Genomic DNA, 26,495 nt, shown 5'->3' with positions numbered 1-26,495 from the left:
TCATCGAGTAGGTAACCTCATCCAACTGTACCTGTGATATACACTACTAGGTAGGTAAATATACCATCAACTGAAATAATTACTCAGTAGTGTATCTGTAATTGATTCTCCATGGATGATCTGCATGGTAAAGCCGTCCGTTTGGGTAGTGGAATAATCATATATCGTGCATAGTACCAGTGCTTACATATGTATGGTATAGGGCTTAGGTAGGAAGTACCTATATCACTCGCGATTAATCATCGAACCAAAACCGTAGCAGGTTCACGGAGCTTTATGCTTCGTTTAGATTTTATCTTGAAATGATCTGATATTATCACCGTTATGCCCGTTTTCAATAAGACAAGCTTAAGCACTGCTAGAAGGCATCGGGATATACATTTAACGGATATGTAGGTAGTCCCAGTCCAAGTACTCCGAGAGATATCGCTACCATAGTAGACAAAATGCCCTTCTGTAGACAGCTTGTTTCTTTGTCTGTAATCACTCATTACATACCTCATATAGACATCTGAAAATGTTTGGAGCCAAGCCGCCTACCTGCTTTCCCGGCGGGAATTGAACGAATGTTTCATATTGTCGATGTTAAATTATCCATTCATTTGTTAGCAATGAACAAACAAAATTCCTAGCATATTTTAACAAACCCGGGGAAGCAGCAGCGGAGTGTTGCGTACTGCCGGGTTGTCATGATGTAGGAACAGGGTCAAGCATCCAATCGCGAGTGTTTCTGGACCGGCAAGGCGGAGCCGATGCCTGTGTGCAACTAACAAGGATCGCCAAAATGACCAAGGAGCTGTGTTTTAAAGTCGCGAATTATCGAAACGGTCATCCTTGGCTTGTAACGAGCGACCCCTCTTTCTCGGCCGTTTCGCTAACACTCTCAGTGATACTGAGCATGTGTACCTACCTACTTACCTCAGTCTCAGCGCTTTCAAATGTCAAGTCGCGTCAATTACTTATTCTGTGACCAGGTCACATCATAGGGAGAGATAGTCAGTCACAGGCCAGGGGTTCTTTCGGCCGAGTAACAGCGACAAAGGCAATATGGAGGGCAGCAGGAGAGCAGCGGAGTGAGAAAAAGAAGTAGGCAAAACAAGTAAGAGAATACCGAAACAACTCACCCATGAGTCGATCGAGATACCTAGGTGTAAGTTTTTGCTTCATCTGAGAAACGCCGTCTTCGGTGAGACACTCGGTCGGAGAAGAAACCTACCTCAGTACTAATTGGCCGAGGCGCGCGCTGATCGAGTTTCAACAAAACCACGAACATGCCGTGAACACAGTCACTCAAAAATGGCGATCAAACACCTACCAAGTATCACTACCATATTATCGCATTATTTACCTCTCCCATATTTGCCAATTCTGAGACTCGGTGGCTTCAATGCATCAATAAAGAACAGGCCTAAAACCATCGTACGTTCCCACCCCTTTTTTCAATTTTATTAACTTTTTGTCAGGCCTTGCATGTTATCTTAAGACCGGGTCAGTGCTTCGCTTTTGGCGATACCGTTACCGTTACATTCATTCATGCTCTTATCTGTAAGCCTCACGGGCCCTTCGCAAGCATCACTCTGACCCCTCGTCACGTGAACCAGGACTAACCCAGGCATGATCGGGCTTTTTTCATCCCTTATCCTGGGAAATCAAGCGTTGGCAATGCAAGGCACAACCCGGGTCTGACCCGGTGCAGGACTGGAAAGCCGGTTGATCCAGAATCCTTTCCATTTGTGGCTCCAGCAACGCAGGTTCAAGCCGAGGAACTCTTTCCAGTAAGCTAGGACACGCTTTGGGCACAGTACCTCTACATGTCGTAGCATCGCAGCACCTCAGGGTCGCCTATCAGTCACTAATTCTCAACGCCTGTCTGAATAGGTACATGGTGATGCCACATAATGACCTCACTTGATCTTTGCACCCTTCAATCTGGTGATGTAAGCACCATACATATTACATAGTAGACAATCGGTCGTAGGTAGTGCTTGGCGGTGCGATGAGTTACTTACATGTAACTAATGCATGTCCGATCCCCCAAGGACCTATTATACGCATAAGTACGTCAAAGCTGAACCGGCAGCTCTAGACTCAGATGGAACCCTACAACATTGCGGGCCGACGGGTTGAGGGGGAGGGGGGAGGAAAAGGTGGGCTCGATCTCGGAGCTAGCTAAGATACCCGGAGGTGTTGGACCTGTAATCGGCCACCCCGAATTCATCCTGAGATCTTAGCCAATTCACCATTCCCATCGGGCTGGCGGCGCTAGGCGGTGCTGGCTGCTTACTTATACCTAACGCGTCGTACAGTAGTGTCGCGAGCTAATTGCCTCAAACGACTCCGAAGGACTGGGAAAACTAGTGTCTTCAACGCCACTTGTCATGACTTTTCGCAAACATCACGCCATTCTTGCTGCTGAGGCTTCAATAGCATCTTATATTGAAGGCCCTAGAAGATTATAGTCAACATTGATCAAAACTCGGGGTTTGGAAGGCTCAGCAACGCCTCTGATTGATTGAGTCGTTCCAAAACTATTGGTTGCTAATAGTATCACTATGACATTTTCACGTGCAAATAAGACGGTCAAGAATTGCAGCAAAACATGTTGTATACCAAACTACGATTTGGGCCCTGGCATGTCTGCCGTGTTGGAGTTCGACCCCTGAGTGGTTATGATAATGCCAGCAACACTGTAAATGCTCTAGGCCGCGCTAAGGACGCAACCGCTGGACTTCAACAGTATCTTGAGTGCTGATACGAATCATTGCTATCGTCTCCGTCATATACTAGGTGAATGACCGTAAGTAAGGGTACTAAATCTTGGTATTATAGTATTACTAACGGAAATATAGCTGATGATAGCATGATTTTCCTATTCAATGACAGCCCAATTCTGAAGATAGGATATCAGGGGGCATCATCAAACAAGAGAGAACGATGAGATGGGCTTGAATGGAATATTACAGCTATTCAAGACGTGATCAGGGATGAGATAAAATCCGATCTTTGCTAAATGTACACACCCCATCATTTCTGAGCAGTACATCATATAATAATTGATAGGTTCCAATTAGTTACCTAATTCCCATACCAATTCAACCTCTAACAATTCTCTCGTATCCATTCCCACATTCGAACTACTTGGTGACGATCCAACGGCTGTAATTCGCGTATCGACTGGGATACACGCTGCGTAGACTCTACTTCAAAAGCTGGCTGCCTGACCGAAGACTCTGTATTATCCACGTCGCCTTCGAGACCATATCGCTGCTTCCACATCCCAACAAGCGCTTGACTGGGATGTTTCGATGCCGGGTCACCCGTTAGTGCTGCTTCAAGGCGTTTCATCCACTCCGACGCCGAAACAATCTCAAGCGAGTGGCCCTCCGGCTCCCTCGGTAACCACTCAAGCATCTGGCGCCATGAAGGCGACTGGTTGGGGTTGAGGACGTGATACACGGGAGTATCCGTGTAGTTCGACTGCGGCGTAGCGACACTATCTTCACGGGGTAGGGCGATCTCGATAACTGCCGTTGCTGCTGTATCAACGGGTAGCCAATCCAGGGTCTCTCCCGGTAGGTCGGGGAGACAAGCTGTTAACTTCGCCGTCGAAAGCAACAACGGGTACGCTTCGCTAGTATTCCAAACGCCAAATTCGTTCCCACAAAGCTGCCCGACACGAATAATTGAAACCTTGGGTTCTGTGCTCGAACCCGTCAAACCGTCTTTGCACTCTCGCGCGTGTGCAGCGACGCATATCTGCTCAGCAACCCATTTGGACCGTGAATATCCCAGGGCGGATGCATCTCCGGGCTCCGATGAGACTCTTTCCGGCACCGTCTTAGATGCCGCGGCGCACACGGCTGCAGTCGAGCTGATGAAGAAGAAGTCTGCGCCGCTGGCGTGTGCTATACCGACTAGATCCCGAGTATTCGCAATTTGGGTTTCGAAAGACGTGAGTCCTAGAGTGAAGTTCACAGTCCAGGCCGCGTGAATAATGTGAGTCGCTCCGTTGATGATACAAGAGCGATCGTTGTCCGATAGGCCCAGGTCCGAGGCGCCCAAGTCGCAGCGCAGACATGTGATCCTGTTGACAAATGCCCCTGAACTCTCTAGTTCTTCCTCTGTTCGTAGTTTGCGCTTGATAAGTGCTTTGGAGATACGTTGTTTTGCTGCGAATTGTGACTGTCCGCGCAGGAGACAGTATATCTTCGTTACTCGCGAGTCGTTGATGAGCTCATGTAATATGTGGGCGCCTAGGCCGCCTGTGGCCCCTGTCAAGACTACAACGGTATCTCTCCTTAACGATCTCTTGACCTCAGAAGCACCAAATATCGTGTACTTTTCAACAAGTCGTCTCATCAAAGCCAGCTCTTCCTCACCGCCGTCCACCGAAGAACTGTCGCCATGGCGAATTCGCTTCAAGGTATTGGCCAGAGCCAGGATTGTGCCGTTGTTGTATACAATATTCTGAGGTAACGATTCTCCCTTCGCTGGTACAAGCCCGGCTTGTATCTGCTTCGTGATTTGCACACAAGCGATCGAATCAACACCTTGCGAGTAGATGTCCTCTGCGGGGTCAATTTGTCGGCCTAAGACTTCTCTGAATAGATCTGCGAGATACTGTACGAGGTCATCGTCTGGTACAGAAGCTGTATTGCTCGCATTTCTCGGGCTGGTATACACCTGATGAATCATCTCAGCCCACTGGCCCTTAGCTTGGCTTCGAAGAACGGTCCCCTTAGTGCTCTTGGGTATCGGAGCTTCCCCTTCATTGACTCGGACTATGGCTAATGATATTCGTGACAATCGAGCATGGTAGGGTGACTCGCTGTTTGTTTTCTCTATGTCTGGCCATATTCTTTCTAGGCATTCGTCGTCAGAGCAGTCGTTGAGACTAGTGAACAGTAAAGCACCCGGATAGTTCTGCCCTGCACCAAATACAAGTACATCTTGAATAATTTTATTCGAAGATTTCAGGCTGTCCTCAATTGGTTGCGGGTCGAATTTCTTGCCATTGGCGAGGGTAATCAGCGCGTCTGCTCGTCCATGGTATCGCCAAGCGTTAGGCGTTTGGGGGTGCGGCTCAAAGAGGTCCGCTGTAGCATAAGAGCCGTCTTCGCGGTTTATTTTCAGACGAAGGGGTCAGCTAGGCTTCACTACTAACTCTGATAGCCCACCCCCCCGAGGCTCGAATTCCAGTAGGCTGGAGTCGTCCATTACTCTTAGATATTCCCACTGTTTGTCCTCACTATACTTGCGATGGGAGGACATCAGAAACCCACACTCGACACTGCCCATACGTGACAGGAGCTTAACCCCTGACTGTACGAGGCTATCTCCTATCGCTGGCGGAAGGGGGGCACCTCCTACTCCAACAAGGCTCATTGACTTTAGCAGCTCGATCCCAGCGCCTCCTTCGACCTCAAGTAACATCTGCAGGACATATGGGACAGAAGAGAAATATTTGACACAGGCCTCCTTGCTTCTCTTGCGGGCATCATTCACTGCCAGGATGATGTTATCACCCGTAATGGGCATTGCACCTTCAGGGAAAAACCATATCATAGCCCCGCTTGTCCAGGCTCGGAGCGAGTCCGCGACGCCGCCATGATAGAACGGTGTTGTTGTAAAAGTAGCTACCGGGTTACGGTCAATAGAGACTGGTAAGCAACCTACAGCACCCCATTCTGTTTCAACTATTGGCTTTGGTAAACCAGATGAGGTGCCAGAAGTATGCTGCAAAAATACAACGCTTGACGCCGATGCTGGCCCAGCATTTTCTTCTGGTATATCAGTTGCTAGCGCTCGTTCTCCATGATAGGATGGGATTGCATTGATCTTGATATCTCCCCCAATCTGCGACAATTGACTCCTGTGGGCATCATCCACTAGTACCTCACGGATGCCAGTTTCCTGGCAAAGGTGCTCAACAGCGTAGGCTTCTAATTGCGGCCTGCGCCCGAAGTCAGTGCTATAGCTCAATATTATATGAAGTATTAAACATGAATCTTACGCAAGGAAAAATGCTGTTCGGCGTAATTGCAAGAGCCCAAGCCAAGAGAGAACAAGGTCAAGACTACTGTGGCAGAATAGTCCTACAGTAGATGAGTGTCCATCATCATCGCTTTTAGACAATGTCTGCTTGAGTACCGATGCGGCAATGCGTGAGAGTTCATACAACTCAGCGAAGGTGATGAAACCTAGTGCTATGTTACTAGGCAACTCGGCTATTGTTGGTCGCAAAGCGCGCTGTGTGCTTACCTTTCGTGCGCAACTTCTCTCGCGGATTGGCAAATCCTAGGGCCGCCGAGTTGGGGTTATCCCTCGCCCGGCATTTAATTAGGTCCAGAACAGTTTGAAACGGTTGAGCAGACGCATTTCCATGTTTGCGTAAGAACACAGCCTCTCCGAGGGTACAAGTGAAATAGTTAGGCTTAACTTCACACATGATTATATCGGTAGTAATGACATGAAGTTCTGGAGCGCTGGACTAAAGCAACTAGGTTAGGTTTATGATATTCCTGCTTAAGTATTCTGTACGTTAGTCTGTGATATGGTTGGTGATGCATTTATGAGGTCATTAACTTGAGCTATTCGAGAGATCGTTCAGTTGTTTAATGATATACGACGATGTGAGGACCATTCGCCCCTCAAACTCCTTATTAAAGCAGATGGTATGGATTAGGATAATTCAATAGCTTTATGACAATTATGATAGATATCTTACAAGCCATTAAGAGCGTAACTCGCTCAACAAGCGAAAATCTTAGTCGTACTCACATTAATCCTACTCCAACGATGTCCTTGCCACCACGCCGCCAAAATAGTTAGAGGCCAATAAATATGATAGAGGACGAAAGCTGGCAAAGGATCCCAAGCTTGAAAGCTCCCATCTTCCCATGCGAATAGATGTTCTAAAAATATAAAACTCGAATTGAAGATATCCATGAAGTCCACCGAGCCCGCGATGAGGCGTAGAGTTGGGTGGACTAACAGAGAAACAATGTCATGCCCAATCCAATATCGTGACACCGTGTTATTAGGAGGCATTACTAAGAGTTTCTCGCTGCCTGGATTTTGACCATTGAGGATCTTTCCATCAGATGATGCGTCTCCAGGCCCTTCGATCGCAGAGATATACGCTCGAACCATGTCTCTCATCTCTGGGCCCTGCTGCGCAAACAGGACAACAGCTGTGTGGGCACGCGGGTTGCACTCGATGGGATAGAGTGTCTTGGATCCAATCTCATTTCCTTTTCCAACTGCAGAATCAACCATGAAGTCAAAACTCATATGTCCCGTCATATTTCCTGCATTGGAGGAGCGTTCCAGAAACTTCATAGTGAAGTCCCGCATGTCCTGCCAAAGCATGTCGTCTTGGGGGAGTGGTGTGTAGTGCATGAGAAGCTCAGCGCTTGGACACGCAACAAAACATCTCAATTTCCCGTGCACCACAAGTGCATGCGTACAGTACTCTTCGCCGCCCGGGATAAATTGCTGTAAAATCCACGGTGTCGAAGAGGAGACGAAAAGCCGGGACACGTGCTCGACAGTCGCGGCCTTGGAAGGGAGCGGCAGAAGAGTCATATCCCCTCTATTGACATCGTCCATTCCAACGGGTTTCAGGATATACTTTCTATCCGGATATTGTAGCGCTGAATATGAGAGTATTTTCAAGATCTCATCTTTCGAGGCGACCTCGTGTGTTTCCGGGACCGGTAGCCGTCTTTCCGAACAAGCACGCATGAAATTATGTTTTTCGTGAAGCATTGATGTAGTAGCCACGTCGAATTGAATGCATTTGCATAAAGTGCGGAATTCGACTTCTTCCTTAGCTTGCGCATCCTCCATCGCACTAGCAACACCCGAGCACGACACCCAGAGATCAATCTCATTATCTTTGATGATCTGCATCAAGCGATCGATATATTTCCTTGTATATCCTGGGCTGTCTAGTCTTGGTAGTTTGTAGAAACGCGATAAGCTTTTAGAGAAACGGCCAGAACAGGGGATGAAGTGATCTTCGAAGTCGGCGCCTATGACTTGATGTCTGGATAGGTAGAATGCGCGAGCCAATGTCAGCCCTTTTGCCATTCCCACTCCCGTAACAAGAACTGTTCTCCGTGAACATCCATCTTGGGTACCATCGTGAGGCATCTTGAAACTCGATGAGATGAGATTCCTCAGCGTCGAGATACATAAGATAACAAGGGATATTGGCAAATTTACAAGGCTTAGAAAGACTAAGCTGAAACATCTGGCTGTTTCGCTCTGGATTTCCATTGTGGATTATCACCAGCGCTATACAAATGGTGTGAAAGGGTACGAAAGCAAAAAGTCAACATCGTGAAAGCGCGATGGGTGCGGTGAGAGCCTTAAGCTTCACATAGCACTAGTGCAACGTCTGGGCAAGTGTTTAAGGGTCGGAAACAAAACATCGGCGCCAACGAACTACACAACAACGATCTAAAGCGAGCTTAATGATTCATTATTCATCCATATTGGTAGCCTGCCTAGAATAGTGTGTGCTACGATTATGCATCAAAGACGTCACCACCTTCACTAGGCTTAAAGAGCTTTTCTTAGCTTAAACATTATGGAATGAGCTGAACTATGAGTTTTGAAGCTTCAGAATCTCATTATTCTATTGGACGAAGATTGAAGATGAGCCAACTAGTCGTGCAAATGCGGATGCTCGTAAGTGAGCTTTACGGTTTGAGGAAAATGCATATACGTATACGTAAGTCTGTAAGCTTTGTGACTTCTTAATGAGAATTTTGAAAGCATGCGATGTCGCATTGTTTCATCTGAGAGCTAGATTCAATTAATTGGAAAAAAGATTTTGCATTCCTCTTAATCATTATTTAGCTCAAGCCTTAACTGTGGCGAGCAATATTTCTATCCTCTATTATTATGCCTGGGCCGTGATCTCATTCTCCACGCTACTAATAGCTGCTCGGGGTGCATCTCCGTCGTGCCCATTTACCAAACCATTCCGAGGCGCCTTGCTCTTAATGCTTCCGTCTTGAGCAATTATTGGCTTGTTTCCCGCTGTCTTCACAGTGTCACAGACACCGTTATTCTCTGCTGCCAAGTCTGTATAGCCTGTGTCACTGCTATCTACATGCGCCTCAATTCCCGCACCCTCACGTAAGAATGTCTTAGCTAATGACTTGTGTTTGCGCAGAGCGTCTAGCAATTCTTGATGATCAACGTCATTGATAAACGCACAAGAGCCCAAAGGACTCGGAACAGCTAGACGCAGCGACCCATCTCGAGTCTTTAGAATGGCTGCAGTGCCTTTGTCGAGAACATGCTCATCAAACTGTGGGTGATCGATAGATAGGCCAGCTCTTGAGAAAAGCTTTAGGAGGCGATGGTGATCACCATCTGGTAGGAGTCCTCTTTGATTCGCAAGAGTGGCAGAGAACGCCATATCGATTGAGATCGCGTGACCGTGGCGCAGAGGTGTCTCAGGAATGAGCTCATGGAGTGGTGACCACCTACGCGCAGGGGGGAGTTAGATGAAGTGAGTGATGTGGGTGCCCTACGATGTATACTTACGTGTGGCCGTAGGCAATCACCCTATCTAATCCAATCTCGTGGAGATTGGGAGATTCGAGCTTTAGCATCTCATAAATACCTTCGCGGTTGATCTTGTTATGAGTTAGCGACAGTAATTTTCATGACTGAGATCGAGGAACGGCATACGATATCCGCAGCCATGCGAACGTCTCTCGGAGATCCTTCTATACGTCCGAAATGAGTGCCAATCAACTGCTCACAGAATTTATCGAGCAGGTCAAAGACTTCTAAATGCGCGCACGACGAGATCTTGATCAGCTCTGCGAAACCATTGCGAACCTGGGAAACAGGGAGTGTCTGCAAGAAGCCGAAGTCGAGGAAGGTGTGTAAGGGAGCGTGATAAGCTCCTAAGCGATTCTTGTAGCGACCGTAGTTCACGGCCACCTTGATGCTCACGCTCGCGTCAATGAGACCTATCACCGTCGTAGGCACCCTGATGAAGTTCGTGTTACGGCGGTATGCGGCGCATGCGAATCTAGGAGTTGTGGTTAGCTCGGATGACAAACTCGAAAAGCCGCAATGATTACCCAGCAACATCGGTGACGAGACCCCCTCCGACGACCAAAACTGGTTCCTATTATTGATGTAAGCACGTAGATATGCTAGATGAGGCTATGAATAAATCACATGCCTTTCGAATGATGCCGAAATCCGTCATCGAATCGCAAATACTAAGGAACGTGTCAATAGTCTTCGCTTTCTCCCCAATGGAAGTCTGATGGACTTTAAAATCTAGATTGAAGTGTTTAAAGTATTCTTCCATCTTTTGGCCGTAGAGGGCGTAGACATTCTTGTCTGTCACGGCAAGAACTCTGCCCCATTTGCGATAGCAGTTGGCCAGCTGAGGATTGGCGATGTCAAAAACGCCATCAACGAAGGTGAAATCATACTCGATCTTCTCATAGCCCTCGACATGGAAGCCGGCGTCGGTTTCACGAACGGTTGCTTTGAGGTCTGACATGATTATGGCGTGAGGGTCTATACGAAGCACAAGTCAACCAAAAGAGCAGCCTGAGAGCATTAAATAAAGTACTTTAGGAGTGGTCAAGACATATTGAAAATGACTTTGAACTTCCGAAGCCGGCCCAGAGGCATGTCGTCTTGGTCGGCGATCATAGGAAGAAACAAATCTACGGGATGCATGATGCCGTCATGACTACCGGTAGTTCATTAACATCACATAGGCTTTTGGGATGGGATAAGTGAAAAGTCCATCGGGAAGACGATGGTGGCTTGTCTCAAACTCAATTCTCATGCATGGGATCGGGTAGGCATCTGATCGGAAGCTGTTCCGGGCCAATTGACATGAAGTTCAAGCGCGATCTCTAACATTTTCAGACGCGATCTGGAGATAAAGACCTTTCTGATACGGGCCTAGCCGCGCCAATGAAGTGATCATAGACCTTTCTAGCACGTGAAGGTGCCCGACCCGTAGGGCTTCGCTGAGACCTGATGGCTAACGAGTTCTCCATTTCCTGCATCGCACTAACAAAGAACATCGATGCTAGTAAGCAATTTAAGGCGATCGATGACACTGGTAATGACAGTGTGATTCTTCCTCACAGATCACATTCGCGATATAGAGAGCACCAAGACCTGAACGACATAAACGCCACCCAAGCACACTGCAACAGGCGATCACTCTTGTTTCTTCGATCCACAAAGGCAATCTTCGCTGGTCGACCAAGTAACCCAAGCTCAAACGCCTAGCCCCATTGTATTGACTTCTTTACTATGGAGGGTGGACAGACACAGTCGTTTCAGGGCGTGGCGTACCAGCCGCAAGAAGATGTGTATGTCAGTATAACCAGACCTACCACCAATACTCATTGTATCATTGACAACGAAGCCTCATAGTTTGATGATGGGCGAGAGCATGAGCTCCTACAGTTCGTACTCAACCATCCCAAAGTGGAACAACTCAAGAGAAACCCACAAAAGGTCTTAGATGTGATTGACGAGTTCGGTCGTACTAAAAAGTACTTGATGAATATTGGAGAGTATAAGTCCAAGACTGTAGTTGAGCTCATCAAAGATCGAAAGCCCCAAGTGATGGTCGAGCTTGGTGGGTATGTTGGCTACTCTGCTATCGCCTTTGCTGCAGCACTGCGGGAATGCGGAGGCAGTGTGTATTACAGCTTGGAAAAGAGCCCAGAATTCGGAAAAGTTATCATGAACCTCGCCGATCTCGCAGGATTAGGCGAAGTGATCAGGGTCGTCGTTGGCCCAAGTTCCGACTCGCTAAGACGCTTGCATGCAGATGGGTCTTTGACACAAATTGATCTTCTGTTCCTTGATCATTACAAGCCACTCTACACACAAGACTTGAAGATATGCGAAGAGCTTGGCTTGGTAAAGGTCGGCACTGTGCTCGCGGCAGATAATGGTGAGTCGTGTACAGTCCTTCTTGCTTCATCCGCTCACCGCACCCCTGTAGTCATCAAGCCAGGAAACCCTCCCTATCTCGAATACGTTAGGAGTTCCGTAGAGAAAAAGAACGAAGACCTCACAAAAATAACAGAGTCGGACTTGAAAGGTAACCCGAATCTGATATACGAAAGTCGGCTTGTGGAGGGTTGGGAGCCGAGTGGCGTACCTGTAAGTGACATCTCTTTGATTCTCAACTTTTGACTAACCACGAGCAGGATGCTGTTGAGGTGACAAAATGCGTGGGTGTTCACTCGTAAATTAGAAGATGTTCAAAGAAAGATTCACAATTATCTAAAACCTCGCTTAGAACAAGGTTGGAAACGAGATGGGCCCAGATCATTGATGTACGCTCGACGTGGCGGGACATTGCAACGAGTTTAATGGAGGACAGGCGCACAGCCGTGCTAGCTGAATTGATGACAATAGTTGACCGATTTTTCACCGTAATGTTCTCCGGGGGGTACCTATAATGGCGAATTAGACTGAAATTGGATTGTAACGCGTTGCCGACTTCTCTAACTAAGGCATCCCTATCTTTCCCGTATGATTGTCCAATCTGGAGAGCCGAAAATTACCTACCTAGCAGTGACGATAGACTTCGCAATGCAGCCACCATTCTGCCAAGACGTGTCACCCCGTAACAAGTCGTGACGACGTGTCAGATTTAGTTGAGAAGGAGTCGGTACCGCTGTGCCGACGCGAAGTGTTCTGCGGCCTTGATTGGCCAATCATGGACAGAGCTCTTGTCCTTAGCTGAGTGGCTAGGCATGTTCAATGCAAGAGGAATGTGAACTTCCCATGTTCCATGACGCCTAGATTTATGCACTAAGACGTAGCAACCTACCTATGATAGATTACAGAGGCAGCACGCCGGGCGTAACAAGAAGATATGAGCCGAGGGGCGAACTGCGACGATTCTGACGAGCATAGCAGTGGTCGTGGATAGGAGACACATTAGATTTCTCCGATCTTCGTGGAATCAAAGGCGTCAAGTCAATAGTTGCACATAGAACACAATCAGTATTTCCATAGACTGGCTTCCTGACTTCTGGGCACACTCGGTGATATCCACCATGACCGTGGGAAAGAATTCATCCCCCATTTGCTCGTCAAATTCTTCAGCTCGTCTTTCTTTCCAGGTACAACGTTGACGAATATTCGATCACCACCGTTCATACAAGGCTCCGAGTGAACGGCACCATTTTCTTGTCCAATGCGAAAAAATGCTGCAGTACTTCATATTTAGTCATCATGATTTGTAGGTGTTACTGGGGCTCGAGCGCCCTTTCAGTGCTTACCGCATTCGCCTGATGCAGCCTGCATGACACCCATATTCCTGAGGTCGATAGAAAGCTGCTCTCTGACGGCATCAGATGTAGCAGCGCAAGCTATACAGCGGATTGAAGCACAATCATGATCTGTCGCTAAGGCTTTCCTCGTAGATCGCTGCGTCTTACGCGCCTTAGCTTGGTGTTCAGCTGGAATAAACATCGTCGAAGGTCCCAGCAAAGTGGTACAAAGCTTCCAGTCTGTCTGCAAGTCCAAGGTCTTCTTGCCGTCATCCTCGCGTGGTACCGCTCTAAGGCCTCCTCCACGAGCGCTAAAGAACATATCGTCTGTGTGCCATCGCGGCTGGTCGAATTCACTTGTCGCTTTTGTGGCGCGAATCGTCAGCCAGTAATGGTCAAGTTTATGGTCCCTCAAGACTTCGTTGACAAACCGCAAAAACGGCATCAGTCGCGGAAGCAAGGAGCCTGACAGCGCTGCACGTGTCCATTCCTGGAAATTTGGCGGCAAATCTGTGCTCTCCTTCAGTATTGGGCCACAGTAGCTCCAGAAAGCATTGTGTGTGACTTGCAGGTCACAATCTGTCGAAGGTGAAGTATTCTTCTGAGATCGGTATTCGAGGAACTCGAAACAGGAGTTTATTGGAACTCGTTCTTCCTTCATGGCTTTATAAATTGGCCACGTCGCCGGTCCGTGACACTGACGGTAGCACTGGCAACCACTAAGAAGTTCCGGCTGTTGGGTGTATCAAGTCCACTCTTCACTCTGTAAAGGCGCGAGTTTGTAGCCCAGGTTCACGAGAGGGGTCACTGCTGCCTGATAACATATCGATGAGGGCAAGTTTCGTCACCTGATGATCTTCAAGAATGGGTAGAGTATCGGTCATGTTTCTCTAGGCCCTTGGCATGTGACCCCGTATTTTTGTAGACCATGGATTTAGTGTAAGTAGTGACAATGTCGAGGCCAGCGCGCTCCGGTTTCCAACGATCCCTGGTCGATGAGTTCAATAGTGAGCTGGAGTGCCGCGACTAAACACCAATAGGCCTAAGCCAATGCTAAAAATAGATACCAATGGAGAAACCAAGTACAAAAAAGTACTGAATCCTTAACTCCAACTTCCGATAATAAACTTGGGACGGAGGAGCTGAGTCGTGAATTTTGCTCGTTAAATCTATGGAACGCCTCATTCCAACTCTGAACTATATTCGATTGTAGGGAAAATAAGAAGATGTCTCGGTCACCAAAAACCTATTAAACAGACCAACACCCGCAACGTTCTGTGCAGCATCGAGGTTGGGGTAGTGGCAGGATTCAACTGTGAAGATCTGCACATTTTGCTGCTTTTTGTTCTAGGAGGGAAGGGGTGGTGAGGAATAAATGAATCGGTCGTGGTTTTAATGTAAGAATGTCTAAGAGGAGGGCCGTATTCTCAAGATTTCCGAGCATCTTGATCCTGTGTAGACCACCATAAAACACTTAGAAAGACCAAATGACATCAGGCAGATGAGGTGTAAGATCCCACTTACAAACTTAACTGAGCGTGTTTCGGCTTCGAAGCTACAGAGTGCAATAGAACAGACCTGGTCGCTGAATGGGACTTATATCAGAGTATAGTAAAAGGACTAACTTGACGTCCCAAAAGTCTCATTGTTTCATGTACGTGAAGTGCAATCTCTAGGCTCGTAGCAGATGCTATACTACTCCAATGTACCAGGTCGGAGTATTGTACGAGAAATTTCTCCTCAGATGCAGATGAACAATAGGTTGATTTCAAGCTATGGAAGCATAACGAGTACTCCATGGGGAAAATGTGAGTGATCAGAAAAAGGCTTACTCTGGCGAATTAGTGATGCTGTTCCAGAAACAACTTGCATCCAACGTAGGGTAAAACGAATGCTCGAAGTCCTTGATCTAAAGAGCGACTTATTAACGATCTGCTTATAGACCTGTGTAAACTGAAAGATAAGGGCTTTAATTATTTCATTGTGGCTGAGATTGATGATAGAATGATACTATTTCCAGGGTAATTACCGTTGTAGCGACCGCTACTACCGGAGAAAAATACACCAAATCGACGACCTCAATGCACTCCATCACGACAGCGACATTCTTACTACTAGAGCAATTACTACGCGGTTATAATCATTATGCAGAAAATGTTGTACTTGTGGTATGAACGGTGGATCTCCTAGTAGTCTCACTCAAATCAAACCCAGTACATTGGAATGTGTTCACCTCTTATCGTGTGTTTGTAAATGTCGATTTTACACCCGCTAGCCGAAACGGGGCCTCGGGTTGTGATACCCAAAAAGCAAATAGGCGAAAACAGAGGAAATGAGCAGAATTTAGCAAACAGGCCGAATGCTGGAAGAGCTGTTCTAATTCACCACAGCCGCGGGTAGCTGCTGAAGTGTCTTAAAAGCTAGCATTGGTTGCTCTGGCTTTTGACTGCACTATTGAGTCCTAATTCTACCCTGGATTCCCGTTGCTCATTTCCGGATGCGTTGGTTCATGACATAGGTGCTCTTCAGTCTCGTCTCTGGGCCGGTCGTCACTAAAGTCCTCGCGTGTGCATCACTCTAATGAGTCTTCTTGACTTCCACACGTATGGAGTGACCCATCTTCGCCTAGATAATCTTGCCGCCGCACGTCGCCTATACTTCCGATTTACGGAGAAGTCGAAGGAATTGCATGCAAGGAAATGTATCCAGCAGGGGCGCACGAAGTGCCCAGATGGGCAAACAAGAGAACCAATACAGACAACTCATGTCACAATGCACTACTCGATGGCGAATCTCGTCCAATAATCGCCCCAAGGAACCGAAAGCTACCACAATCCACCGATACAGGAGCCACTGCATATGATTCTCGGCTCAAACAAGAGACGCGGCCTATGTATACAGCGAAGCCTCGCAGTAAAAGAAAAACGATGGTGGTATTCCTGTCTAGAGCGATAAAGAATCTGCGAGGGGCTTTCTTGAACTATCTATCACCCGCGCGCGAAGGGACAACATTCCTTGAGAACGAACAACAGCGTAGGGAAATTGCGGATATATTGTACGACGAACCGGGTCCGTGGCATGAGTACGGGAAGTTGGACTCTGATATCGAAGACGACAAGCATAACTCACATTTTTCCAAAAAGAAGAGTCTGAGGAAGTGGTTCAAGACTCGTAGTGAGCGCATCAACACCGAGCACGAGATGCCCTGTGCTGTAGAGAGATGATGTAATGGTCACTCCATCACAGGCGGGTATGACACGGGAAACGGAAACCAAGGCTTTACGTATCCCTCGCAAGGGCAAGCTCGAGAAGATATCTAGTGAGTCAAATTTCATTGTCCATATGAGAGATCAGCTTGGTACACGCCTGGCTAACCATCACATTAGCTTGACATGAGGTTTGCAACGTCGATGAAACAAGGAGGGTGCCCCTTATTTCACACATACACTCTCTCTCTGTATATACCATTCTGCTTTCACACCTTCTCAGTCGATACATTGCTGTCAGGAAGGGATAATATCAAGCGTGTCAATGTTAGCAAGCGAGACCCAATCTCGGTCTTCATAGTAATGTAATAGAACAAAGTCCCATCAAGGTTCAAAAATGTTCAATCCTCGGGTGTTCCAAATGGAAGGTAGCCTCAGTTTTGCGTCGTCGTAGTTAAAAGTTACTGCGATAGAATAGAAAAGCCCCCAAATGGAGTCGTGGGCAGATCGCTAGCACAGGACAATACAGCAGTAATCGAAGAGTACTCGCAAATAGACTTAGTCCATGCCTGACTAAGGCTGAACAAAAAACCTGGTGTTACTTGTTACTTCACAGCTACATACAAGAACTGCAGCGTGTTACGATCTAGATTGAACGCGCTACATATATGGCCTAGATACGAAACTAGGTTAATTTTAGGCGAGAAGAAAGACTGGAATGGGAGAAGGTTTTAGATTCTCTGCCGTTTGTGGTCCACAAACTTGATTTTCCTGTAATACGGGGATCTCGCCTAAGTTTCCCTACTATCTCGCATAAGTATACCGTAGACTAACAATGAGCCATGGTTATCTGACTAGTATTCAAATGCACTGATTGATAAGCTGCTGGACACATGATTATACTCAATTACGCGAAATATATCGCAATGGTGAGAACTCTGCGACGTTAAGATATATTCTCTTTACTGATGATGGCTAAATCATATCGCATATCATATCAAAACATGTATGAAGGAGCTAATGTAGTGCCCAATAGAATATCTCGCGATAGCCTCGAACCGATCTTCTCTCAAAGCAACTAATACCTATAACTGTTCACCCATCCCACTGATATTATGTCACATTGCCTTTAGACAAAGTGCCCCATCGTAATCCTCCCTTGTCTGAGCCTTCACGCCTTAGAACCGGACGAAGACTCCGTGTTCTCATAGACAAGATGCCACTGAGGAAGCATCTCGATATCACCCTCGCCCCCATGCCCCTCCGCTACCACAGGCGGGCTCTTGACTTTCCGTACCGGAATGGGTGGTAGTGGCCGATTAGGTGGCGGCGATGCAGGTGGAGGGAAAGGCGCCGGTCGAGGACGGGTGAAGGTAGAGCTGCTCCCTGAGCCCTGTCGTGACAGGATTCCCATCGCCGTAGTTGTTGTAGTTGTCCTAGTTGTCGGCGCTGATTTCGTGTCATCTTGGATATCGTGGAGTGGCCTGAGAGCACCCATCTCCATTGATGATATCTGATTGTTTCCTCGCTGCTGCTGTTGTTGCTGGTACTTCTTCTGTTGTCGGATTTTCCTTCTGGCGAAGAAGATGAAAAATACCCCTATCAGGAAGGTGACGACTAGAACTGGCACGATGATCTCTGCGTAGAGACTTTTGGGTGGATGGTGCAAGGGCTTCTTTTTATGCTTGTGTGGATGAGTTGTGTTTCGTTTGGACAGATCATTATATTTATGATCAACCGTTGAGTTTGCTCCTAAGAATGAGGATATCTCAGTAGATGCTCCCCCATTCAGATGATTGTCCAACGGCACTCCGGTTGCGATATCCTTTCTCGGATATCCCTTAGATGTAGTGTACGGGTTGATTCCGCAATAGCCGAGAGCATATGAGTGGCTAAGGCCACACTGCACAATCACATTGTCGCTGTCACACTGCTGCAGTGTGACAAGCTCCTCGTCCCCAGTTCTGTACGAAGCCGCCTCTAATGACATGACATTGTATTTTTCATCTCCATCTGCGCAAGGACAGGAGGCATAACCAGCATCTCCCTCTACGGAGACACACTACAATATTTGGGGTCAGTAGTCGTAAAAGGACCAAGTATTCATTTAAGGTAGGAGGTAATAAAGGTCCGTATCCCATACATCTCCTCATTTTGAGCATAGCTTTCATCTTTGACATGACTTTAGAAGGAATATTATTTCAATAAACACTTACCAACGGCAGCTCCGAAGCTGGAGCCATTGTATCTCATAGAGGTCGTGACCTAGGCTTACACCTTCTCTCAAAGAGATGCACATAGAAAAGATCACAGAGAAAGAGTTTGGTTTGTCTTGTATGTCAGGAAGTATGTTCTGATAGAGTTTTCTACAATTATTCTTCCGGGTACTAAGGACTAGATCTCAACTTATGGAATGCCATTCACTGAACGACCCAAACCTTATCAACACAGGGTCAATTTTCCACATTACTTATTTCTTGGTATGTCCAACGTTTCTATGTGGCTGGTCCACTCTTGTTCTTGTTCGGACATGTGGTAATCGCAATTAATGCCTAGCATTTGCAGCGATTATTCGGTCAGTGAACATAACTCCGAATAAACAAGAAGACAGTGACCTTCTCTATCAACTAGCTCTTTCTGGAGCTGTGAATTATGGCACGATAAAAGGCCAATCCATTCTCTTACAGTGCCATCTACTGCTTGAAACCATTAGCTTTTCATAAAACCAATGTAAAATGGATCGTGCTGTGTAGCTAGCAGAACAGTGTCAGTCATTGTCCTATAACATAACAGCATACAAATGAAGCATCGAGATATCACAAGTGAATCTAACTAAAGCCATACACACATCTATACTTATGATGGTCTCTTGATATGCACTTTACCTGTCTTGATCTGATGGTACACGCGCCATAATGTGGGGAGACTGTTGAAAGAGATGAAGGTGAGGAAGAAGAAGAAGAAGGATGTTGGTCAATGCGCAGAGGCTCACATAAAACGTCATTGAATGCCTATAATAAGACCCTGCACCCATGAAAGAAGGAATCTTGCTACTTATCATAACATACCATTGAAGCTAACAGCAACGAGGCAGAATTTCAGGCAGTCAGTCACAAGCGCCCCAAGACCAGGGCACGGGATCGATGATAATAAGCCGTAGCCTACAGGAGAGAATATCCAATCAGCATCACAGGAAGCCCAGGAGCTAAGCATCCACTTACGCCGCCCTGTTCACCACTGAAAACATGCAATCCAACAACTTTCCAGCGCCCGCGTAATCCTGGTATCTCTACTTCCGCCTTTGACTTTTCATCCGAGGCCTCAGACAGGTAATTCGACAGCGTAACGCAGCACGAAAGGATCAAGACAACAATGACGCAAGCACAAACCAACTATTCCTCCCAACTGTACCAACACGCCGTAGGATACCTATGTACATACCTACTTCTTGTAGATGGCTTACTAGTAGGGATCTTTAATGCATGCCATCTGCTGACGTACCTAGAGGTCGCCGTGATCATCCGCAGGCCGTCAGATGTCGCAGCAGCCAATGGCCTACTTAAGTCCCGTCTCTTTCCGAAGCGCCCGCTGGCGCATGCATGCGAGTTCACTACGAGGCTGCTAGAGCCTGCTTGTAAGCAATGCGGCGACGCGCAACATGTTCGCCCCAGTTGGCCGCCACTTTGTAGGGGGAGGAAGATGTGTGAGATATGGGGGCCGGGGTACCGGCATGCTGTAAATAGGTAGGATCTTACCTATGCGACGCTGACTCTACTGGGAAAGGAGCCGCCGTTGCGACCTCTTCGCCTGGGGACGAATCGGGGCTCTTCCTGGGCTGAGAGGTAGCACACAAGGCTTGCGAGACAATGGGCGTCCTCATGTGTGAGGGTGAGGGTGAGGGCGAGAGTTGATTGAGGAGGGTTCATATAAGATCGGGGCCGAGTCTTGCCTCTTCTGCGAGACATTACTTTTCCCCCTCCACCTACATCCTCTTGTGTGATACTGGTACTACATCCCCGGAATTTAGTCTGCGTATGCATACATACATACATACATACCTATCAATTCCCATCAGACATCTATTTTTTTTCTTACTGTGCACGTGCACGTCTACTGCGACATTGATAAATCGTCATTATGGCACAGCTGAAACCACAGCGCAGGCCTTCGGCAGAGGTCTCATCACCAAGCAGATGTCATATTCCATCGCAAAAACATTCACAATCCACGGCACTCATCTCATCACCATCACCATCACATTTCGGGGCATCATCGGCGCATGATGTCAAGAGACAAAGTGGTCGTGGCTACGGTGCCCGAAATGATTCCCAGCTGCACAAGATGAGCTCCCAAGAGAAGTCCAACCCGCCAAAGAGGGAGCGCATCGCCCGGACATCGTTGACAGACACACACGCACCATCTCACTCTCAGAGACCAGTGCCGGGCAACCAGAAACGAGCCTTCCCGGCACTGAGAACAAGAGACATTCTCAGAAGTCCCCGACTACAGCAAGTTACAGGAATACTGCCGAGGAAGGCCGATCTCTGGGCCGACAGAGAGCTACCTCCTGACGAGCTTTACCGACTCGCATGGGCCATGAGATTACCTGAGCCGTTCCCCGCAAAGCGGCCACGAGGCGAAACCCAAACCCCAATTACATCTCAACTCAGGAAGATGTAATAGCCATAAGCAAGAAACCGAAAATGCAAAAGAAAAGTCTCAACTCAGAGACCTATTGGCTATAACAAGATGGTCAAAGAAAGAAAAAAAATCCCCTCCAGGAAGGAATTTTGAATCCAATTATTCTATCTCATGACACAAAACGTCGTTTCTCTCATCAACTATAATCCCCCGTACGCCAGAATAACGATGCTACATGATATCATACGCCTAACCGAATGAGACGAGGTGGTAATGGGAAAAGGCAGAAAGGGTCGCTATATACAAGAAAACGGGACTGGTTTTCCCCCAAGGATGAAAATGACTTTTTAGGATGATACGGCCATAGGGATGAGAGAGGCTAGTGAACCATCGATTTGCCGATCTCGCTCGCCCAGTCTTTCGCTCGCTCAAACCCGTTCGTCTGGAACTGATAGTCGAACAGGGCTTGGCGCACCTCCTCCGGTGTGTTCAGTACGAATGGACCGTACTGCACAACCTTTTGGTCAAGGATCTGTCCGGCGATAAGCACGAAACGTGCGTTCTCAGTTGCGTTTTCGGGCACTTCGATATTCACGACGTCTCCCTCAGCCTCAAATACGCAGTTGTGGTACTGCTGGACTGTGTGCTTGGCATCGCCAGAGCCGAAGATGGCGGACCCCTCAAGCTGATAGGAGAACGCATTCCAGCCCACAGGCACGGGCTGGGCGAGCTTTCCACCGGGCTTGATCTCGATGTCTAGAATCCAGACTGGCGTGTAAGCGAGGTCCTTGACGCTGTCGACGCCTCCCGACTGTCCCGAAATGACCTTGACGTGGACCTTGTCGTTGATGTCGACCTGCGGGATTTCTTTGGCCCGCAGATCTCGGTATCGCGGCTCGCACTTCTTGAGATCAGTGGGGAGATCGACCCACAACTGCAAACCCACATTGGCGCTGCCGTCAGGGTTCTGTCGCGGCATCTCAGCATGCATAATGCCTCGTCCAGCTGTCATGAATTGCAAATCGCCAGCCTCAATTGTGCCGGCATTTCCAGCGAAGTCTTCATGGTCAACAGCACCAGTTAGCAAGTAGGTGATGCTATTATTCGCCGAGTGTTAGTACACTGTGTGTTATATCCGAAACTGCGAATTTGTTACTGAAAACTTACGTCTCTTGTCCGCGGTGGGGGTGGTCAGGGAAGCCGGCACCCGGCTTGATGCTGAAGTGATCGAGCATCAAAAAGGGCGAGAAGTTGCGCAGCTGTGGTGTCCCGATAGACCGACGAACACGAGCGCCGGCGCCCTCGGATTGCTCGACGGCAAGGAAAACCTTGCGAATGGCACGTGGAACAGACATCTCTGTTGCGACGAGTTGTTCAGATGGGTTGTAGTATGGAGAGCTGGGTGTGGCCGTGGTAGTAGTAGAAGACGACGCTATATCACCAGTACCAAAGTTCAACGCGACGATGTCTTTCAGAGCGTTCAATTGCTTCGTGATTCTGTCAATGCTAGCTGTTGCTAAGTCGATTACTTGGTCTCGGTAGATGACAACTGACACGACAGCAACGAGAATGGAGATGAGGAGCGAAAGGAAGCGCATCGGGAAAACGAGGATGGGTGCGACGGGAGGTTTATATGCAAAGGGGGGATGGACGATGGATGGATGGTGGCCAGGCTTGCAGGAACAATGCAATAGCAGATCTACAGATAGGACAGGACAGGACAGGACAAGACAATGCAGGTAACCAGGCTATGAACGACGGGAGAGGAATAATGGTCTTCTTTGCTTAGGAATGTATGAATGTATGTAGGTAAGTAATTGTCAAAACCAGCTACCCGGATTCGCGAAGTGCACTAAGCCGGTGGATCGTCATGGCCGTTCCTAGCGCGGCGCATGTGTAATAGCCATGCATAGTGTAGAATGTAGCGGTTCGATGGTAATTCGATGGTAAGGACTGCATGAGTAGGTAACTCGCAACGCGAATGGCGGCGAAGATTCTCGAGGTGACTGTTGATTTGATTTGACCCCGACGAGATGATGCTTCGCTCGGCTGAAGTTTGACATGTCGGATTTGCGATCAAGGACAAATCAGCCGGCGCCTCTGTAATCGCCCCCACCACCCCACCTCTAGCGGCCCCCACCACCCGTTGGACTGCAGCTTTGGCGGGTACGTACCGAGCCTTACCAACCCCTTACATCAGCAGGCTACTCACGAAAAGCGACAAACGCGACTTACAGACTTACAGCATAGCAGAGCGTGCTGTAAGCCGAGGGCGCTGTAATAGGTTCAGATAGGTATCTCTCGGTATCTGTAATATCGCCTTTATTAGTGGCCAAATCGCCGTGCGGCTTTGGGCTTAGCGTCTTGCTGAAGTCAGTGCTGACTGATTACCTACTTATGTACCTATGTACTTACCTAGCTACATGTAGGTAGGTACCTGAAGAGGTATCTGAAGTGGTATTCCAGGGTAGTAGTACTTACCTAGGTAGGTATGCGGCACTTCGCCCGCACCAGGAGCTTTTTGCCTTGCTTTAGCCGGGCGAACATGTCTAAGGCCCCTCAACTTCAAAGTTGGTCGAAATGTTCGCCTCGAGTCATTCATTGATGAGGCAATACCTAACACCTACACATAAGTGCCGACTTCTATATTGCGAGACAGCCACTACACATACATGCACATACATGTATGGCTTTTCCCGTGATGAGGCTCTGCCGCCCATCATACCGAGGATCATTGATTTCCCTTTGTATGGATTGTATCCGGGCATCTCCAACGACCTCTATGCAGGCTGTCAACACACCTACCTACCATGTATGGCTACATCCCGAGGGCGGCGACAACGCAACGACGCCTCCTTCAAAGACAAACCGATCGGTACTTACCTGTAAGCAAGTTGGCCTTCGCCGATAACTTGATTCGCTAGCCTCTCCACCATCCCATCCCCAATTCTCAAGATTTAATCAACCATTCCATTTACAATAGCACCTATCAATCGACAATCGTACCTTCATTCCTCAATACCACGGAGAGGATGTAACCTGCAGGTACACTAGGTCTAGGCTATTCTCCCAGTCTGTCTACTACCTCATGGAAGAACAGCCCCAGATCTCGTGTGAGTACGCTGGCAGCTTCCCGACAGAGCCATGGTCGGGTTATAACAGCCAAGAGTATCCTCTTGATTCCGCCGCGTAGTCCAGTGTCGTATGAAGATAGAGATTCATTCCCAGGCTATCCACAACCTTTTGCTTCTAAAATAACTCCAGTACGGATTATATGGTTTCTTGGCCCTTGAGGCTTGATAACAGCATTCTGTAGACATTGATGCTATATTTTCGAGCATGTCTGCATTATGGACGGGTCGTGAAACGAATATCTGACAGGACTTTCTTGCGAGTAGAGATGGTGCATGCTGCAATAGGTCTCGATAGGCACTTCATCACGTACTACTAAACAAAACGGTGTTATGGCGGCTCCGGTAGCTTTGGTTCCTTCAAGTTCCGTTATCAAAGAAGCCGAATACTGCGTATCAGTAGTAAATTTGTGAGAATACTCAAGTGGCATAAGTGTTATGATGATGGTTATCACGCGTACCGACAAAGTAGAGTGCGAAGACACTGGCGGTGTCTGCACTCTAAATGAGCAGATGAGCTCAATGGCGAAGTTCGGCGCTGACGGAATACAACAAAAGAAAAGCTACACTGGACACCACAGTAGTTGCCGTGATAGTTGGGGCGTGCGCGCTGTTAACCGATATACAACCGAGGACCTTCTGTCTTCAACCGTTCTACAACATGCGGTATATACTAAATGAACTGCGATAAACGCCGAGTGTTAGGTTCTCACCTACGAGACGCTCACTATGTAGACATCTGTGTGACATTGGGTTTGAGAGTCTAGTACTAATACCGTATAGACAACGCTCAGTCTTAGATATCCACTACCTATTAAGAGAAAGCCATTCAGATCCTAGCGACTGTAGTTGAAAGGCTGATCTTCCGTCCTCATAGGTCCAGTTCATCAAAGCTATTTCAAGCCTTAGCTTAACTAAGGGTGAGTGAAGCTGTCCCACTGGGCCCGTTCGCGCCGTTGGTGTAGCCCTCCGTTGCTAAGATCACTATAGGTAAAAGTCAGTCCATAATGCTAATAATAAACTGCTCGAAAGAAAAGATAATGGCTGTTCTGGCTTACTGTAGTTGTGGTTGCCCATGTTCATGCCGAATGACCTCCAAGCGTTGAAGTGTTGTTGGGTGGAGATTGTTCCGCCCACTCTGGTCTCATTACGGACAGACTATATTAGAATGAAAATTAGAATCAACCCAGCAACGCTATACTAAAGTGCACTTCTCGTACCCAGTATTGCTGGAAAGTGGCTGTGCCGACGATCGATGGTTTGTTGACTCGAGTACTGGTGTACACTTGGTAAGTTCCTTCTCCTGCTATCGTAAAGTTGCCCTTGGCGGTCCATGGCTCGTTAGGTGCAAGGTCTCCATGAGAATCCATGATATAATACTCGATCAGAGGATTCGTAGTCCAGCCGTAAATAGCGAGATAGCCGGGCCCCTTTGGAACGTAAGTGCCACTGTACTTCACGGTCCTGTGCCACCACGTCAGCATCGATCCCAAAGCATAACTGAGTTATCCTATCGTCGAACTAACCGGGCACCACCTGGGCTCCATCCCTTGCCGCAGACGAACCCTCCGTTGTTGCCCGACCAGGTCGCTGTGTAAGAGCCCCCATTGCCGTTCCTGCAGTTCCAGTTGCCACTTCCTTCAGACCAGAATGACCAATAGTAGCCCTGTCTAGCCTCTAGAGTTGCGTTTGAGTCTTCCCCATGAAGGACATCCCCAAATTGTGGAAGAGACAAAGCTCCTGGGAGCAAGGCAACAGCTGCGAGGAGGAATGATGGTAGCATGATGAACAGGTTGTTGACGAATGAACCGCTATCCTTTCGCATCAGAGGGAAACCGGTACATTATTATAAACCCACCCCAAAGTATTGCAATACCATCAAAATATTTGACCACCACGGATCATCACACCTTTTAGGCTAAAAGCCTCGTGATGTTTTGAGGGCTAGTCTCACCAAGGAGTATATGAGCTTGATTAGATGCTACGACCCTCATCAGCAGTGGCCAATGATGTATGAATTATATATGCTTGCTATCTTGTTTAGGCACTTTCTTCAAATTGGGAGCGCCAAGCTTAATATGCATCACATGTAGCCGTCTGGGGTTAATTGCTGGCTCGCAACCGGACAGTGGGAAAGAATCCGGGGTGCATCTCTCCCAGTCAGCCGAAGCTTTCAATCCCAATGGTCTACATTAACGAACTCGTGAATAGTA

At 47.8% G+C, this 26,495-nt stretch overlaps 10 protein-coding genes across 10 annotated transcripts; 3 read left to right on the top strand and 7 right to left on the bottom strand.

The window, feature by feature from the left end:
- Positions 1–2,845: 2,845 nt before the first annotated feature.
- F5B22DRAFT_654905 (uncharacterized protein) lies at positions 2,846–6,448 on the bottom strand (the record flags this gene model as incomplete). The annotated part of the gene is made up of 4 exons (XM_047979851.1): positions 2,846–5,114; positions 5,178–5,953; positions 6,014–6,200; positions 6,262–6,448. 4 exons carry the CDS (start codon positions 6,446–6,448, stop codon positions 3,100–3,102), a joined length of 3,165 nt encoding a protein of 1,054 aa, XP_047831350.1. The 3' UTR covers positions 2,846–3,099.
- A 249-nt stretch (positions 6,449–6,697) lies between these two features.
- Positions 6,698–8,283, bottom strand: F5B22DRAFT_654900 (carbamoylphosphate synthase large subunit; the record flags this gene model as incomplete). The annotated part of the gene is made up of 1 exon (XM_047979850.1): positions 6,698–8,283. The coding sequence occupies one exon, from the start codon at positions 8,281–8,283 to the stop codon at positions 6,751–6,753; it is 1,533 nt and encodes a 510-aa protein (XP_047831349.1). The 3' UTR covers positions 6,698–6,750.
- A 567-nt stretch (positions 8,284–8,850) lies between these two features.
- F5B22DRAFT_114861 (Dehydroquinate synthase-like protein) lies at positions 8,851–10,791 on the bottom strand. The gene is made up of 5 exons (XM_047968814.1): positions 10,217–10,791; positions 10,113–10,159; positions 9,712–10,060; positions 9,565–9,656; positions 8,851–9,503 (listed from the first exon to the last, which is right to left on the bottom strand). The coding sequence occupies exons 1-5, from the start codon at positions 10,544–10,546 to the stop codon at positions 8,912–8,914; spliced, it is 1,410 nt and encodes a 469-aa protein (XP_047831348.1). The 5' UTR covers positions 10,547–10,791; the 3' UTR covers positions 8,851–8,911.
- Positions 10,792–11,319: 528 nt separating this feature from the next.
- F5B22DRAFT_645876 (S-adenosyl-L-methionine-dependent methyltransferase) lies at positions 11,320–12,272 on the top strand (the record flags this gene model as incomplete). Its single annotated transcript, XM_047978654.1, has 4 exons — positions 11,320–11,382; positions 11,443–11,971; positions 12,023–12,183; positions 12,231–12,272. 4 exons carry the CDS (start codon positions 11,320–11,322, stop codon positions 12,270–12,272), a joined length of 795 nt encoding a protein of 264 aa, XP_047831347.1.
- Positions 12,273–12,611: 339 nt separating this feature from the next.
- F5B22DRAFT_114871 (uncharacterized protein) lies at positions 12,612–14,063 on the bottom strand. Its single transcript, XM_047968815.1, has 2 exons — positions 13,314–14,063; positions 12,612–13,241 (listed from the first exon to the last, which is right to left on the bottom strand). The coding sequence occupies exons 1-2, from the start codon at positions 13,963–13,965 to the stop codon at positions 13,033–13,035; spliced, it is 861 nt and encodes a 286-aa protein (XP_047831346.1). The 5' UTR covers positions 13,966–14,063; the 3' UTR covers positions 12,612–13,032.
- Positions 14,064–16,003: 1,940 nt separating this feature from the next.
- Positions 16,004–16,528, top strand: F5B22DRAFT_645874 (uncharacterized protein; the record flags this gene model as incomplete). The annotated part of the gene is made up of 1 exon (XM_047978653.1): positions 16,004–16,528. One exon carries the CDS (start codon positions 16,004–16,006, stop codon positions 16,526–16,528), a length of 525 nt encoding a protein of 174 aa, XP_047831345.1.
- Positions 16,529–17,681: 1,153 nt separating this feature from the next.
- F5B22DRAFT_654898 (uncharacterized protein) lies at positions 17,682–18,753 on the bottom strand (the record flags this gene model as incomplete). The annotated part of the gene is made up of 2 exons (XM_047979849.1): positions 17,682–18,572; positions 18,727–18,753. The coding sequence occupies 2 exons, from the start codon at positions 18,751–18,753 to the stop codon at positions 17,682–17,684; spliced, it is 918 nt and encodes a 305-aa protein (XP_047831344.1).
- Positions 18,754–20,145: 1,392 nt separating this feature from the next.
- On the top strand, positions 20,146–21,360 carry F5B22DRAFT_114815 (uncharacterized protein). The gene has a single exon (XM_047968813.1). It carries the CDS (start codon positions 20,648–20,650, stop codon positions 21,188–21,190), a length of 543 nt encoding a protein of 180 aa, XP_047831343.1. The 5' UTR covers positions 20,146–20,647; the 3' UTR covers positions 21,191–21,360.
- On the bottom strand, positions 21,361–22,948 carry F5B22DRAFT_654896 (RmlC-like cupin domain-containing protein). The gene is made up of 2 exons (XM_047979848.1): positions 22,319–22,948; positions 21,361–22,248 (listed from the first exon to the last, which is right to left on the bottom strand). The coding sequence occupies exons 1-2, from the start codon at positions 22,747–22,749 to the stop codon at positions 21,531–21,533; spliced, it is 1,149 nt and encodes a 382-aa protein (XP_047831342.1). The 5' UTR covers positions 22,750–22,948; the 3' UTR covers positions 21,361–21,530.
- A 2,244-nt stretch (positions 22,949–25,192) lies between these two features.
- Positions 25,193–26,065, bottom strand: F5B22DRAFT_635877 (xyn11C; the record flags this gene model as incomplete). The annotated part of the gene is made up of 4 exons (XM_047977209.1): positions 25,193–25,266; positions 25,341–25,440; positions 25,503–25,746; positions 25,809–26,065. 4 exons carry the CDS (start codon positions 26,063–26,065, stop codon positions 25,193–25,195), a joined length of 675 nt encoding a protein of 224 aa, XP_047831341.1.
- Positions 26,066–26,495: the final 430 nt, after the last annotated feature.

This window comes from Xylaria bambusicola (genome assembly GCF_022495145.1).
Source record: "Xylaria bambusicola strain CBS 139988 unplaced genomic scaffold F5B22scaffold_17, whole genome shotgun sequence".
Taxonomy (NCBI): domain Eukaryota; kingdom Fungi; phylum Ascomycota; class Sordariomycetes; order Xylariales; family Xylariaceae; genus Xylaria; species Xylaria bambusicola.
The sequence above is the reverse complement of the archived record's forward strand: the minus strand, read 5'-3'. Positions and strand labels throughout refer to the sequence as shown.

Coding starts and splice junctions, on each gene's coding strand:
- F5B22DRAFT_114861 (XM_047968814.1), bottom strand. CDS start 10,546: ATGTCAGACCTCAAAGCAACCGTTCGTGAAACCGACGCCGGCTTCCAT. Junction 9,657..9,711: donor TTCGCATGGCTGCGGATATC/GTATGCCGTTCC, acceptor ACTCATAACAAG/ATCAACCGCGAAGGTATTTA. Junction 9,504..9,564: donor GTGATTGCCTACGGCCACAC/GTAAGTATACAT, acceptor CCCTGCGCGTAG/GTGGTCACCACTCCATGAGC.
- F5B22DRAFT_114871 (XM_047968815.1), bottom strand. CDS start 13,965: ATGAAGGAAGAACGAGTTCCAATAAACTCCTGTTTCGAGTTCCTCGAA. Junction 13,242..13,313: donor GGCTGCATCAGGCGAATGCG/GTAAGCACTGAA, acceptor GAAGTACTGCAG/CATTTTTTCGCATTGGACAA.
- F5B22DRAFT_114815 (XM_047968813.1), top strand. CDS start 20,648: ATGGCACAGCTGAAACCACAGCGCAGGCCTTCGGCAGAGGTCTCATCA.
- F5B22DRAFT_654896 (XM_047979848.1), bottom strand. CDS start 22,749: ATGCGCTTCCTTTCGCTCCTCATCTCCATTCTCGTTGCTGTCGTGTCA. Junction 22,249..22,318: donor CCCCACCGCGGACAAGAGAC/GTAAGTTTTCAG, acceptor GGCGAATAATAG/CATCACCTACTTGCTAACTG.